We start from the raw sequence: 16,090 nt of genomic DNA on the forward strand, positions 1-16,090 counted from the left end.
GCACGTTTATGCGGGATGGAGCAACCGAAACTTTGACGTGATGTTCCGTGACGCAGCTTCTCAGAGAAATGCCTTTTTGTTTCTGCCCAATGTTTTTGCTTTTAAGGCTATAAAAATAACTGAACTCTCCAACAGAAGGCACCATCGTTTTGAAATGCTGAGGTATTGAAAGAGACAATTTGGTTTTTATAAAAACAGCCATGCACAAAAATGGTTCCATTTGGTGCGCTTGTTAATCATGAGCAGACCCACACAAAAAATACAAGTCTTACAAAGTGCACTTGCCAGAAAAGAGCCGTCAAGTCTGCAGCCTTTTTGGTTTGAAGTGATGTGGCTTCTACTCGTACAGCACCTGAAGACTTTTTTTTTTTATCTGTCCCTCAAAGAGTGTCTCATGTGGGGACAGGAGCTCCTTTCTTTTTGCGGTGTGTATTAAAACGTTCTTTGTGTCACACCATGTGAAAGGCGGGACAAAAGAAAAGAAGTCCAAGTGTGCTCAAGCACACCTGGAGACGGCATCGCTGACCCTCTTGAGTAGCGTTATTAACCCTCCCTCGCCCTTCTCATCACCACCTACGTAACGACAGTAACCCCCTCTTCTTTGTTTTCCCGCCGGCATCTGCTTCCAGCCAGCAGGAGTTAATGCAGCACTGAAGGAAGTTGGACAGCTGCGATGTTGGAACGGCCAAGGGAGTGGGTGGAGGTGGGGGGGAGACTTTTATGAGCCTAATGTTCATATCAACACAAGCGTAAAAAACGACTAGACTGGACATTTAATAGCCTCCCCAACGTGGGAAGTCTCCATCTTAAGGTTCCACTACTTACTGTGGTTTATAGAATTGTACTTTTGGAAATGTATTTATTTATTTGTTTGTTGACTTTGCACAGTGTGTAATATCTAATGGCACGATCGTGGTAAGATTTAGATTTTTTTTTTTTTTTTTTACACGTTTTCTGGAAATTACTTTCTTCAGGTGTCTGATCTGGCTGACCATCGTAACCATTATTTTTTTTAATTGGCAAAACGTCATCTGCACGTACGCTGACATGTCAATCAAATGAAGGGTAAAAGAACATTAACCGCTAAAAAAAATAAACATTAATAAAACACCAATCTGACTTTTCTCGCTACACAATTGGAAGCTGATGTAGGAAGGGGAGGGGGTGTGCAGGGAGGAGACGCCGAGCGTAACAAAGCATGTCAGCTCCCTTTTCCAAGGATAAAAATACTAAATCTCTCCCAATTTTACGAACGGATCAAGAAAAACGTTTCTGTCTCTGCTTTATTTGTGTCGGGGAAGTCAGTTGGTTTTTTCACAGTAAGCCGCCTCCCAGATAAGTCACTCAGTCTCCCGTTTACGGCGGCCGTGATGCCGCCGAGCCTAAAGCCTACTCGTGCGCACAATGAGGTCAGCACGTGACCCAGCGCACCCCCCGCCCCTCCCCGCACGCCTTCCAGCGCTGGGTACAAACTCATCCCTGTGCCCCCCGGTGTTGAGGACCATCTGACTGAATCTTTAACATGATGCCACCCCTGACACATTGCATGGGAAGCAGCCCATTCCCGCAGCTAAAAATAACTCCACATCCCAACGCAACTTCGAGAAGTCGACCTGAAAGACATCCATGCGCACACGCTGTTGCCATGCGTGCCTCCTTCCCATGTAAAAAGCACCACGGGGAGCAAGAAGCCTTTAGTGAACATTTTAACCGACGCACCCTTTTCAACATTCCGACAAGGTTCGTAAATTCAGCTCCAATGGCATCGGGGAATAATATTTCGCAAATGTTTTATACCACACGCATTCTTGAACACCGTGAGGGAGTTGGCGCACCACTTTCCCAAGGCAACACAGTCCAACTGGCCAAAAATGAATTGCAAGAAACTCCAACGTGCAATTTTGTGTTGATACTGACACAGAATAGCTAACTCCATCCAGCCAGCAACAGAATTGGCGCACCACTATTCAAAACACTAAACAATGTAAAAATATTACATCAATATATATCATGGAATGTGATTTCCCATTCAGCTCAGTGGCCTAGTGGTAGAGTGTCCTCCCTGAGACTGGAAGGTTGTGGGTTCAAACCCCGGCCGGGTCATACCAAAGACTATAAAAATGGAACCCATTGCCTCCCTGCTTGGCACTCGGCATTAAGGGTTGGAATTGGGGGGTTGGATCACCAACTGATTCCCGAGCGCGGCACCGCTGCTGCTCACTGCTCCCCTCTCCCCCAGGGGATGGATTAAAATCACACGGGGATGGGTTAAATGCAGAGGACAAATTTCACCACACCCAGGTGTGTCTGTGACGATCATTGGGACTTTAATCTTAATCTTTTAATCTTAATATATCTTTTATACCATGCGCTACTTCAAACATGACAGAGTTGGCACACCCAAAACAACCCATAGTATGCTTTTAAACATATTTTAAATATTCATAATATTTTGAGAGCATGAAATGTACTCAAACTACTCGGCTATAGTGCCACGTTAATTTGACAACTTGCCGATATTTAAATTACATCCAACATTACAATTTTAATCCAGCGCACCCCCGGAGGGCACACTGGTAATCCCCCAGATCACAGCATGGGGTGCAAGTGGGAAGGTTGCTCACTCCATAATTGGCTCCTTCTTGCACACCTAGGTGGGATTTCTTTCCCTCTCCTGCTTTGGATACTGATTTACGACATCACGCAACTCTCCGTGGCTGAAGCCTTGTTGATTCATCGTAGGCCGCCGGCTCCTGACAACCCCCCATAAATATGAATCGTAAATCTAAGGTCGAAGTTACGGCGGGGGAATAATCTGACATTACCGACTCGGAATATTAAACGAGCGTATTTGAATAATCCCTTCTGGATGTACTCCTACGTGAAGTCATCTCCGCCTGTTAGCATGTTAGCTTGACATTAAGATAGGGATCCTTTTCTTTCCTAATCAGAAACTAAAATTCAATTGAGATCCCTTTTTATTAAGGACTGCGGAGCTGTGAGAACCAGATTCAGACCGAGCAAAGTAACTGCACAAAGAGGCGGAATTACAGCAAAGTTACGGTAAAGCCCGTAATCCGCTCATCTTTCACAACTCTCGCGTCTGTAAAAGACAAACAAATGAGTCGGTGCATTGGAGTACAAAGAGGCAATTCATGGCGCTGAGATCCTGAAATGCTTTTAATGCACAATAACAGCACCCAACTCCAGCGGGACTTAAATACTCGGATGTATCGCGGAGAAAGGTTGTTGCTATTCGCAGTCCAGCCCAGAAATAGTCGTGGGTCTTTTTATTCAGACATCACGCAGATGACAAAGTATTTTCTTGCAAAAAAAAATCCATTGGCCAGTCCACCCGCCGACTTTATTGCCACAAGTGTCATCTAGTTGGAAAATAACGGCAATGGCGGCCTGGTTTTAAGCAGCCTCCGCCCTCCCGACTCGCTCCCGCAGCGATTGTAGTGTTTCTCTTTTGATATTGTCTGCTTGTTGTGATTGCAGATGGGCTGATTTTGCGCTGCTGGGGGTTCACAGAGAACACGGCGGGAATGCGTATATTCTCCACACGGAGTCTTAGGGGAGATGAGCCGGCTGATGAATACCGAAGACGCTATTAGCCGCAGATATGTATGACAGGGTGGCTGTTAGCATTCATCACAGAGCCGAGTGGAAGCTTCGGAATTAGACGATGCTTTTCCACTTCTTTGCCGCGAGCCAGCCCTGGGCTTTACATTTCACGTGGTTGCTATTGCAGTTCACAAATTGGATTTATTGTTTCTAAGGTATGTAACGTCTTGCGAAAGACGTAAAGTGAAGTAAAATACCAACAAGAGGAAGGCACAGGGAATGTGGCATGCCTAAGTTACACTGTTTTAGATTTTCCAACTCGTACTACAATTGCTTTTTGTACAAATAATATACAATGCGTTTTGGGGGATTTTTTTTCTGATTAATTGTATATTCTTTTGGAATATTTTGGTCACCCAAAGGGCAATGTTACATCTTGTTTTCTAATATTTTAGCTTTAAAATATTTTTGTAATTTGCTATTTTTAATCTAACGAGTATTTTTATAATATATATATATATATATTTTTTTAGGGTTCTTTTGTGTGAAATTTTGCATAATATTTTGATACATAGTTATCATTTTTAGGTATCTGTGTCTAATATTTGTCTAGTTTTAATATTTGTGGTTTTCATATTTGTAATTGTTGTCTCAGCATCATGTCCTATGTGAGATATTTTTTGTCTATATAGTTAGTGTGGGGGGGGTGGGGGTTCCAATAATTTTTTTCCCAAATATTGCCCTTCAGATTTTTCTATAAATTCAATAAAGGTGGATTGAAGCCTCCCAGTCAGGCAATAATCAAAACCAGAATGGGCCGCTGTAAAGCCAGAAAATGTAATGATGCAAAACAGAAGCAAGGCCACAACCTGATCCGAAGGGCCTTGTTTGCGCAAGAGCGGCCAATAAAAGGCAGTCGCCCAGTTAAGAAGAAATGAGGCAGGCGTCCTTTGTCTAAACATATCACAAGCTCGAAGAGTGCTAATGAACATGGCCGCCGTTCAAACCGCAATCAGCACTTTGGCAAGCGCAATCGGCCCCAGTTCTCCGTGATGCGCATGGGGCTTAGCGCAGCCGGTAACCTCAAACTTTTTAAGTATCGCACAAATTAATTACCATCCTCCATAGAGCTAGCATGTAATCTAGCACGTGGTGATAAGCTGCCACCAGGGGACGGACAGACGTGATTTGTGACCTTCATGGCCAGAGACAGACATGTGTCTGACCGTGATTCTTATTTTTTTCTATTATTTTTACATTTTTAATATTTCCTCATATTTTTTTCTCTATTCAGTTTGTATGTCTTTTCCGAGGCATTCAGGGGCCCATCCTGAGTTGCAAACAGTAGCATCTTTGTGACACGAGCGAAACAAACGCCGGCGGATTTCTAATGAGCTATTGACCTATGAATGGCGCCTCAGAAAATGACAGCTACCAATACTGACCTTTTAGCGAGACGAGTAAACATTAAGAGATTCCTGCAAAACCTCACCACGTCATTCCGGTCCGTGCCAAAGTGTCTGTTAGAAACATTAACTGGGGAAAAAAAGGCAAACTTAAAGCTTAAGATGGAATAAAAAGGACGCGCTTTCCTTGTTTGAGGAAATTACAGCATGTGGGGGAGTCATGATGGGGTTTTTTAAAATTATTTTTAGTTTTTAATTAGTTTCGTTTTTTAGTTCATTTGCTTTTTTTCCTCCATAATATTTGTATATTTTGCTTTGCATCTTTCACAAAAACGGCCCCAATATTAAATAGATTTCATTTAGGATTTGTGTAATGTATTTTTGGGATGGTTTTCGTCACAGTTTAAGCATTACAGCGTTGGCTCTTCCATTGTGTCGTTGGAGATGATGTCGAGTGCTACGTTAGCTTCACGTGCTAGCCACTGTGCATAATTCACTTTCCAGGTGCTGTCCTAGCACCACCTTGTGAATGTCCGGCTCACCCGCCCCGGCCCCGCCCATCGCCTGACCTCCATTTCGCTCATGGTCACTCTACGGCAAATCCGAAAAGCCTCCCGGCATCTCCATAGCGACCGGGCCTCAGTCGGAGCAGATGGCCTCAGTGTGCCGCGCGGCAATTAAACAGCCAGCGATGAGCGGCGAGGAGAAAAGTGGGTCAGGATCGGAAGGCGGGGCCGGAGCGGCTCGCGTTTGGGACGTGCTCCACGGTCATGCCTTCGAGGCCTAACACGCCCCCGCCCCACACAAACACACAGTTAAAACAAACACACGCCCAGGGAGTGCACTTCAAAATTTGACATTCGAAAAACAAGGAGTGGTGAAAATTTGGAATCCAACAAACTTTTCTGTCAACATACGATCATACAAATAAATATACACACACATCCCACCCCCCAACAAAACAGAGTGAGGAGAGCAGAACTTCAGGCAGGATTACGGTGGCAAATCCCGCCATCCAATCGATAGAATTAACCCTTAAATCCCTCCTCCAGATAAAGAGATGGAACACAACACAACTGGATTTCTTTACTCGCCTGAAGCAAAAATGTGGGTCACTGCCAGCGTCGTGGTTCGCTCAGCTGACTTTCATTCAGACCAGCTGTGGGTGGGCATGCGAGTTTGATTGGTCGCCAAATGCCCTACCGCTGACTGGCGACCAATCCAGGGTGATGGTGGTCTCGTTTGTCATTGCGACTGACCGGGTAGTGGCTAATGCAGATCCACTTCAGGGGGTGAAAAAAAGGCTCACTCTGCCTTTGAATAGCTCATTAGATTCATTTAAAAAAAATAAAAATTAATTCCAGCAAACGACGGCGCTGTTAATTTAATTCTCACTTTTCCATGTCATTAAGTCACAATTACGCAAAAAAGAGAAAAGATAGTGTTGAGTGGCTTTCCCGACAGGGCGGGAAAAAAAAATACAGCTGGAAAAAATTAATGAGCTCTCATTGATACAAGCGTCCTCGACATGTTCAAAGGGAGACGACGCCAAGAAGGGGAGAGCGAGGCGAACTAGAATCCTGCTTGGACGTCGGCCACGTTGGGGAACAGCGGGTCCAATCCCCCTGCGGGGCCAACATGAGGATCTTCATCTCCTAACTTTCCTTTTTACATGCAAGCTTTGTTTTATTTTTATTTATGTTTTTATAAAGCCCTGATGGCAAATCGACTTTTTAATTGCTTGTAAACAAAGAGCTCTTTGTGTTTTTGTTTTTTTCCGGCTTCATCACACAACCCCAGGTATGAGTTAGCTAAACTGTACCAGCCTTTTTTGAGGCTGGCAACTATTCTTTCCTGTTGATTAGTTACTACAAATTACATCATATATATCTTTATTATTTATTATTATTTTTATTAATTATTCCTATTTTTATTATTATGTTATTAGGATCCAGCACATTTTAACGCATCCATCCACCAACAAGATCAAGACAGTCTGGCGCTGCTTTGCCACTTCAGCACCTGGACAACTTGCGACTTTTGCTAAAACTATTTTCTTCTGTCTGCCACAAACTCCAGAAGGCGAACGGTCGCCAACCCGAAATTCCGTGAGTCTTACGAGATCAGTCGAAACGCTCTAAAGTGGCTTGTGATACGCACAAGTCCGCTCTGAAAAATGTTGGAAGTGAAAGCAAGACGCTCCACTCCCCAGCCAGTTGTTGCCGCATAATTTAGCGTCATGTTAACTCTGAAACACACGTTTGACCTTCAGGGGTCGCCGCCCTCGACGTGACATTTGTCATCTTCTCCGCTTGACTGACAATCACGGCGGGATACAAAATGGCTCCCCCAGCGTGATGCGGGCTAGCAGGATTTTTCAAGATCCCGCTCGCTGAGGCAAGATGTCTGCGTGCGCTCCCATGTGGAAAAACCCTTGAAAAGTTATTCAGCTGCAAGAGGCGAAGGGGGAGGCAGGGAGGGAGGGCGCTATGCGGAGGTGGGTGGCGAGAAGAGCAGGAATTTATTTCGAGGCATGACTAAAGATGCTAAAAGTTCAATATTTTGGCAGCGATACAATCTTTGCTTTCCGAAAGGGCACATTTCATTTCACAATTTTACCGTTGGCCGTTAAAATTTCAAAGGCTAGAACGTTCTTGTCTTCATTTACTCCCAAATGTATTTCTTAGTAGATTGAACAATTGTCCAATCATTACAAGCTTCACATACGGCATAGAATGAACGTGTAAATACAAAAAGGAGTCTGTTAGGCGCATGCGTCTCTCGCGCTACACTTGAAATTAAACCGGAGCCAAAGGCACAAACAAACATAATCTTGAGACGATTTAATGAGCTTAACCCAGAGAAGAAAGTCAACCTGTGGCTTTACTACAAGACGTGAGCTCCTTACTACAACTCAACATGTTTTCCTCACCAAGTTCTAAAAAAATAATAATAATAACACCGGATTTATTCAGGTTTGTGTCAGCAATACAGCAAAAAGTAAATAAATAAGGCGAGTAGGACTCCTCCCTCGTCCGTCACATAAATAATACATTTGGGATGCGGCAGTGGCCTGGTGAAAAGCCTTCGACTCCGGGGGCGCAATCGTCTCGTCTCTTTCACGTCAGCTCGCTCGGTGTTGTGTGTTTTGAATTAGCGTGTTTGCTTCGCTTGTCTAATTGCGTCGAGGGAGCCCGGTGCTAGCTTCGCCCCTCTCCCGGGTCTTTGGATTCAAAAGCCAGCCAGCTATTTGTGTAGCGCATTTTGTCCAAAGAGGCATTACAGGGCGTCGTGGTGGCTAATGAAAGCAGGCGGGTGAAGGCCGCTTGACACCTGACGTTACGCAAACATCGCACTGAAATGCAGCGGGGCTTGAAAACCGGGCGATCGATTGCTAGCTGCATTAGTGCCGTTTGGATCCGGACGGCAACACGGAAGGATCAATGCCACATTGCAGGCCAATGTGTTGTTTATTTTCACTCCACTCACAATAATATATATACATACAGTATATAAATCAATGTGAGGTAGCTTAATGCTAACATATGATGTGAACCGCTGTACGAAACGCTAACAGAAATTAGCCAACCTGTTTTGTTGACTTTACTCATTTGGAGTAGCGACACAAAGGTTTTACGCTAAATGAATACCGTAATTTTTGGACTATAAGTCGCACCGGAGTATAAGTCGCACCAGCCATAAAATGCCCAATAAAGTGAAAAAAAAACATATGTATACAAGTCGCTCCTGAGTATAAGTCGCCCCCCCACCCAAACTATGAAAAAAAAAACACGACTTATAGTCCGAAAATTACGGTAACTGAATCTCTCAACCCTGCCCTGCATGTTAAATTTGGCAACGACGCTGTGTTGCTAGCTTTGCACGAACATTCACAATAAAAAGTAGATTTCAATACCAAGCAAAGTCAAGCCAGCTGTTTCTATCCTATCGTTTTCCATTTGTTTTCTATTTTAGCGGAGCAAGTCCCAGGTCCTAAAATAGGCAATTAGAGACTCAAGTCAAGTCTCTCACCTCTGCTACGAATCCCGTACATCCCCCAGCGGGAAACAACAAACCAGTGTTATTTGATGCAAAACCTTCCTCACTGCTGCCAAAACCGCAGCAGACACCCGTTTACAAGCACGATGATACTTTGAAGCCTCGTCATCTCCCGGAGAGATATCATCGCAGCATATTAAATGAGCCAACATTACTCATTTAAAAAAAAGGAAGCATTTCATGCAACAAAGCCCCCCCTTTGTATTGCGAGTGCGGAGAGCCGAGCTAGGAGACGTTTCGGTGTGTGTGTGTGGGGGGGGGGGGGTTTGAAGGGTGGGCTCGGAAAAAGATGTAAAAGTCTGGCAGCAGAATCTGAGGAAAGAGCCACACGCGTGCGTGCGTGGGGAGGATGGAAATTTCATCGCAGCTTACTTTTGTGGAGCGTGAGGTTAGCGCTACGTTTTAAGAGTTAAAGACTTTCATCAAAGGGGATGGAGGGGGGGGGCAGAATATGGAGGAAGGCGGGAACGGATGGTTTGAGTCACGATTTGGATGTGGCCACCATTCCAGAAATCTGAAATAAATCTCACGCCATGCTGGAAAAGTAAGTCGGTGTTGACGTAACGTCGTCTTCATTCGAGGATAAAGAAAGACAGGGTCATTGTTTCAAATATTTCATAATCAGGAAAACAACCAGATGGGGAAATTAATCAATTGGTGAGTTCAATTCAAAATGGTGACCGGGAGACTTCCTTGGGGTCATTTTTTAGAGTCTTTGTTTTTCCAGATTGACAACTTATTTTTATAGCGCAACAAAAAGATCCAAAATAAGCAAAAGCAACTTTCAATTGTCGGCTAGCCAGACCTCACAAATGTTAGCCATATTATTTACACAAAAAGTCATTATATTTTATAACCTTATCTAAAAAAAACAAAATAAAGATTTAAGCTAATGTTTTTTGGGGCGGGTCAACAAATGTTTTTTTGTTTTTTTTTTAATAAAATAGTTTCTACCTCATCATTCTCAACAGCTTGACGGCCACCCGCTATCGGATAACCGTATTTTGTTTCGTGCTTGTGTCCTCCTAACATTGCTGCAGCCCACATCTTATTGGAGGAATGGTTACAAAAACCAATGGAGGAGAGCTAATCTGGTTTATTTTAAAAGCCTACAGCCTTCAAAGTGTTCGGAATTATCGGCCTTCAATGTCTTACGAAACAACGATTTAACGCCCCACTGGTGAATTTGAGGTGTTTGGATGAGTACATGAAAAGTCTGCATTTGCTTCCACGAAACATCACGTAAATAAATAGATAAATATCATTTGCTTTGTTGTCGATGTAGTGTATGCTGAGAAAGGTGGTCGCTATGGTAACAACCAAAGAGACTTGTAGCAGTCCTAGCAGCTATTTGCAAACCGATTAATGTGTTAAAAAAATATATATATATATAATAATAAAAAAAGAAAAAGTCAGCTGTCAGATCTCCTCTAACATTACTTTGGAGAAGATTAAGATCAATTTAGGAAGCATTACAAGCCTATCAAACAACGCCGGAACCGACAAACACAGAAGAGAAAGCGCGCAGGACGGAGTCAAGTCGAGCGAGATTTGAACCGTTTAATCCCTCGACAAGAATCTGTCTGCTAAATAGAAGAAGAAATGTTGAGGACAGATTAATGCCGAATCAGAAAAGCTTGGGGCGAGATTTGATCCCCTTCATTGATTTGCCTGGCTTTGCTGATTCCGCCATTCCGGTTGAAACAGAGTGGAATGTCAAGGCTTTAAAACAGAAAATTGCACAGAGCTGGAATTCTTGTTCTTGGAATTGCGGTTCTTTTGTTCATTAACTTTCCAGAGAGGGCAAATTAAAGTCAAAACTATCTGCTTCAAACCAAAATGGTTGCTTTTCCTTTCAGTTTCTGACATCTGTCCTCACGAGTTTTTAGATAGGGCTAAATGTCAGCCCGATTTAAGATTAACCAATTTAACAAGTGTTGAGGGCTAATTTATTCCAACTTTCCAGGAGGTGCTGCTAAGTGAGTGTCTAGCAATGAGCATAAAATCGTCTTCATTAAACCGATGCGTGGGTTTCGCCTACAAGTCGTCAAAATACTCCAGGTGATATTAGCCTGAGCGCCCAGGCATAATTTAAGCACAGAGAACAAATTCACGGCTAAACTGCTCAGCTGGGAATTTCAACCATTCATTTATTCCTCATCGTGACTGGAGTCTCACCCGTAAGCAGATTCCGGGCTTGGGCCAGGCAGGGGTTGAACTTAATTCATCATTCATTCTTTCTCTCGCGATTGTATTAGCGCGCGGAGGGCCGGAGCTCTCGCTAGCACTCAATTTTAGCGCTTTCATGTCATGTTTTATTCAGGCCCGCCCGTCCAAATGCGACCTTATAAGCAAAACGCTAAGCGGGCCTGTTTGAACTCCAGCGTGGAAAGAAAAAAGAATTTAAATACTTTTAGTGAAAAATAACTTTTGAGAGTGCAAATTACCGCTAGGCAACTAGCTAGCCCGAGCAGAATATAAACTTTGTTTTGCTAACAAAAGACAAATATTTCAGAAGGTTTTTTGGAAAACATGAATGTTTGATACCACTTTTTTCCGACTAATTATAGGCGCAATATAGTGCCCCCTACTGTCAAGGAGGTCTCACGCAACAGACACTAGCGTTGTAATGTCCGCTAATGCTAGAAGTTGACCTGCACTCTTTATTTAGGGGTTAGGTTTAGAAGTGTGGCTTGAGTGTGAGGCAGCCACATTACGCAACCGTTACCAAATTTATTCCACAAACGGCGGCGTGGAAACACAAAGAAAGCAATTCAAATATTTTTTTGACTGAATAAAAGTGGTTTTGAAAGCCCGGATATTACTGCGGGGCAAGTCGTGGCAGACAAAACGGAATCTAAACTTTCCATTTCACGCAGCGTTCTGGGAGAGATTTGACAGCAGCGCCGCCGCCGCCGACAACGAGCCCCGAACGCTCAAAGACAACTCGGAGCGAGCGCTTCCATTAGTTCCCGCCGGCAGCGCCTGCGAGAGAGAGAGCGCCGCGGCTTAATCTCCCGTCAGCTCGCCTTCAAGCAATTCTCCCGGGGACGCTGCTGCCCATCCATCACGAAAGGAGATGCCCCCCAGAGGAGGGCGGAATCACAGCAATTAGTAGTCACTCTCAAACTATCAAGCCTTACAATCCCCGTGCGATTTTGCCATCGGCGTGGGGGACAAATTGCCACAAACGAGCAAATAAGGGAAACCCGACTGACGCTAGCGGATCTCCGCCAAGGCAAGTCTTAATTTGGTCCTGCGCCAAAATGACAACACACGACATCATACATTTGAATGGATTTTCGATTTTCATTCATTTTCAAGGAGTCACTTCTGCGTGGCTGAGGAAATTCCTAAATTGACCTAGACTCTCCCCACGTCCCATTTCGGTTAAGCAGTTCTCAGTTTATCTTAAATCGCTGCATCAGCAAATGAACAAGTACATGCCTCCTCTAGCAAAGAAAGAAAAGAAGGTGTTATTTTGGATTGTTAAGCAAAGTAGGGAAAACAAGCCCTGGATCAGCTAAAGAGCTAAAGAGCAGAGTCATACAACCACCACCACCAGGGCTCCACAGTCCTCATGCACCAATCACTGGGAAACGAAAGGAAATGGCGGGAAAGTCCACCAAATCGAAGGAGTCTCATCACAACAATGTGGAAGAGCTTTGTTATTGTTGGTTAATTTCCAGCAAAAAACAAACCGGGGCTTACCTCCACCGAGGCTCGACATTTGTGATGCATCATTTCCTGGGAAATTGAGAAAAATTCAGCAATGTCTCATGGCTTCTCATTCAAATATTAACTTTCAAGTGTGAAATTCCAGAATCTGAATTTTGGGCAGGTGATTGCTAAACACCTCCAAGTCCCCAAAACTGAATGTATTACTCTGAGAAAATTAAGAAAGTTTGGCGGAATTGTTTTTATTTGTTCATCTTGACGCCTCTTAAAAAAAAAAAAAAACAGCACACCGTCCATGCCATTAAAGATCGTGATTACATTTACCTGATTGCGTTTTTGCAATTGCAAAAAAAAAAGAAAACCCAGACAACATTTTTTTTTTGCAAGATGGCACAATTAGTCCTTCATTCCTGAATCCAAACAACAGTTTGACTGCTCAACCAACAACGGTGCATACCTCCACCAAGGCCCAATTATGCTTCGAAATAACACTCTGGGGAATGATGTCGCTTAACAAACAAGTTCCCGCTTTCTCAACGCTGTGTCAAAGTAATTTGGATCACCAGCAAACCAACAAATGGCTGAGGTCAAAAATGTGCAACGTCAGCATGCTAATTAAAGACACGTGTATCCCCCCGGCACTTTCCTGCCATAGTCATCATCAAACATTCAGAGTAAGACCTTCCAGTGCCCCCGTGGCCTCCGACCCGCCCGACCGCACTCGGCTTTGGTCCGAAATCCACGGCCGGCCACCTAAACAATGGAGCCGTCGATCACGACGACGCGTGGCTCGACTTAAAGGGCCAGCCGCGCGGAAACACGCTCTGGCGGCCAACGCGCCGACTCGCGCCAAGGACGTCCGGGATGTGATTTCTACTCGCCCTACGTCTTGGTTAATAACTCACTTCTTCCCGCTAAATAAAAGAGACATCAGAGCCGTACCTCCGCCGGCCACCACCTGGCGGAGGATACCAATTAAACCGAAAGTCTGGACCCGCGGCCTGCCAAAGACAGCAGGCGCTCGTATTACCCGCGCGCGCCGATCATCGTTTTGGCGAGCCTTTGCTGTTTTGGAATCTGGCGTGTGGGTTTATCGGGCAGCGTTCCCTCTGACGACGCAGGGCGTCCGACTGCAAGCCCGGGACACGCCCACTCCAGTGAGGATCGACTAGGGAACAGGCTGTATATCAATAAGGACTTAAAAAAAAGAGGCTGGGCATTTACAGCGACGCCCTTTAACCCCCCGGGGCCACTGAGAGCAAATTCTTGTTGCTACGTGTCTGACAGACAATGATTCAGGCAGCAGCTTTTTTCCATTAACTCCCAGTTCGAAATAAAACAGTGGAATAAACCAATTTGGGCTCTTGATCGTTTCATTTGGTCTGAACAATTAACAGGCTGAATCGGTATCTGCGTGTTCACACATCTCCACTTCCTACTGCTCAGGTCTTGTTAAAAAAAATGAAAATGACGGGATGCATCGGGGTTTTTTGCCTCAATTGATTAACGACGGCAGCTCCGCCGTGCAAATCCGATTTTTTAAGCATCTACGACCTCATTTGGATGCGATGCCGATTTCCCCAAGTGTGGCAAAACATCAGAATGGTTTTTGCGTGCGTGTAAACGCACCCTTAGGAGAAACTCATTTGGCACCCTTCCTTTCACTTTCCCCGAAACGCCTCAAGTACAATTCTGGACACATTTTCCACACACAGCCTTGATTGAACTGCTTCACATGCCCCCCCCCCCCAACACACACAAGGGAACAGGACTAATCCTGATCTTCTCCACAACCAAAGGGATCATCTCACTGTAAATCACACGGAGCTCTTTGTGATCAAAGTATCCAATCGCTGTTAAAACACACCAGCGAGCAGGGTCGACATCTTCCTTGTTTTTTCACCTTGGAACAGGAGGAGGAGCCTGAGGGCCTTTTTTTAGGGGGTGAAAAATGGGGAATATGGCACATTTTCCATGAGGAGCACCACTAACCACAGACATTTATTGAGTTTAAATTGCCTTTGACAGGCTTTAATGTGCAAAAGCACATACAGCCAGTAGTCAGTGGCTGGAATATATTCCGAGACGCAACATTCCCACTGCAACAGGGTCGAATCCACAAAGCGGAATAAAGGATTTGGACAAGAGAGGATGAAGGGAGGGGGAGTCATTACATTAAGGAGATTCATCCCATTACAACTGGAGAGCAGAGGATGCTTTTATTCCAACTCCCCCCACTCAAATCTAAATTAGCCTAACTTTGCAGTGCCTCGCTCACAACGCCATCTGCCGATCTTCCACGTAATTACACGCGAAATAACTGCTCTGCAGCAAACACACTCCAAATGTAATATTATGCGGATCGGCCTGCGCATTTATCCATGCAATGACTAAGAAAGTCCGTGACAACAAAATGAAAATAAACAGATAAATGCGGCTAAAAGTCAGTTTTCTTTTGTTTTTAATGGGCATTACCTTGGACGTGCAGCACCAAGAGGAGCACGCAAATCCCCGCACACAGCTGCGCCATGGCACCTCAGCTCTCCCGGGGGTCTTCTGAGTTAGAACCGTGCACAAAGAGCGAGCATGCAACTTGCGCAAATCCCACTTGTGGGGGCAAAAAAAAAAAAGAGAGAAAGTGGGGGGTGGTCCCCTGGACTGAACTGGACTGCTACCTCCAAAGCCAGAAAAAGAAAACTAGATGATCATCTACAAGTCAGGAGGAGGGTTCCACGCTTGACTTCCACCGCGGTTTCGATTTGAGCCTCAAGCGCGCCGCTCTGGCTCCATCCAAGTCTCTGGATCGATGGCCGGAGGGGAAGTTTCCCAACACTTCGGCGTCCCGATTCCTCTTTGCTGGGTCAAGTTCTCCGCAGTGGCGCTGGGAGAATGGCGGGGAAAGATCCGCGAATTTCTCCCGGAAAGAAAGTCGGGTTCTCGATTTCCGATTGGCACCGTGGAGCTCCACGCAAGTGACGGCCGTGTGCTCACGGCTGCTTCCCGAACAGTCGACTACTGGCCGGCTGAGTGAGCGAGCGAGTGAGTAAGTGAGCGAGCGAGCGAGCTAGCGAGTGAGCGTCCCCTCCTCCCGCGCTACCTTCCACGGGGAAACTGACGTCACAGCAGGGGGAGGAGTCGGGACGCTGGAAGGATGGGATGCGACGCGGCCCGCCAAAATGCGCGTCCACGCGAGCGCGCACCAGCGCTTCGAATTATAGTTATGTACTGTTTTACGTTTGATGTACAGTACTGTATTACAAAATATTTGCGTGTGAATGGGGGAAAAAGTATTCAAATCACAAGTACATTATTAGTGCATTCAAACTCTGGCGAGTTTTAATATATTAGATAAGCTCACACAATCAACCAAGCAATCATAT

At 45.0% G+C, this 16,090-nt stretch overlaps 1 protein-coding gene across 1 annotated transcript in view; it reads right to left on the reverse strand.

Annotated features, from left to right (window-relative positions):
• The window catches only part of LOC133155470 (nectin-1-like), a 63,478-nt gene extending 47,684 nt beyond the window's left edge, over window positions 1-15,794 (reverse strand). The window contains exons 1-2 of the mRNA XM_061280815.1: window positions 15,186-15,794; window positions 12,744-12,779 (exon numbers count right to left, since the gene is read on the reverse strand). Of these exons, the coding sequence (XP_061136799.1) occupies window positions 12,744-12,779; window positions 15,186-15,240 (91 nt within the window). The 5' untranslated portion in view covers window positions 15,241-15,794. The remainder of the gene's footprint in view (window positions 1-12,743; window positions 12,780-15,185) is intronic.
• Window positions 15,795-16,090: the final 296 nt, after the last annotated feature.

This window comes from Syngnathus typhle, linkage group LG6 (assembly GCF_033458585.1).
Source record: "Syngnathus typhle isolate RoL2023-S1 ecotype Sweden linkage group LG6, RoL_Styp_1.0, whole genome shotgun sequence".
Classification (NCBI taxonomy): Eukaryota; Metazoa; Chordata; class Actinopteri; order Syngnathiformes; family Syngnathidae; genus Syngnathus; species Syngnathus typhle.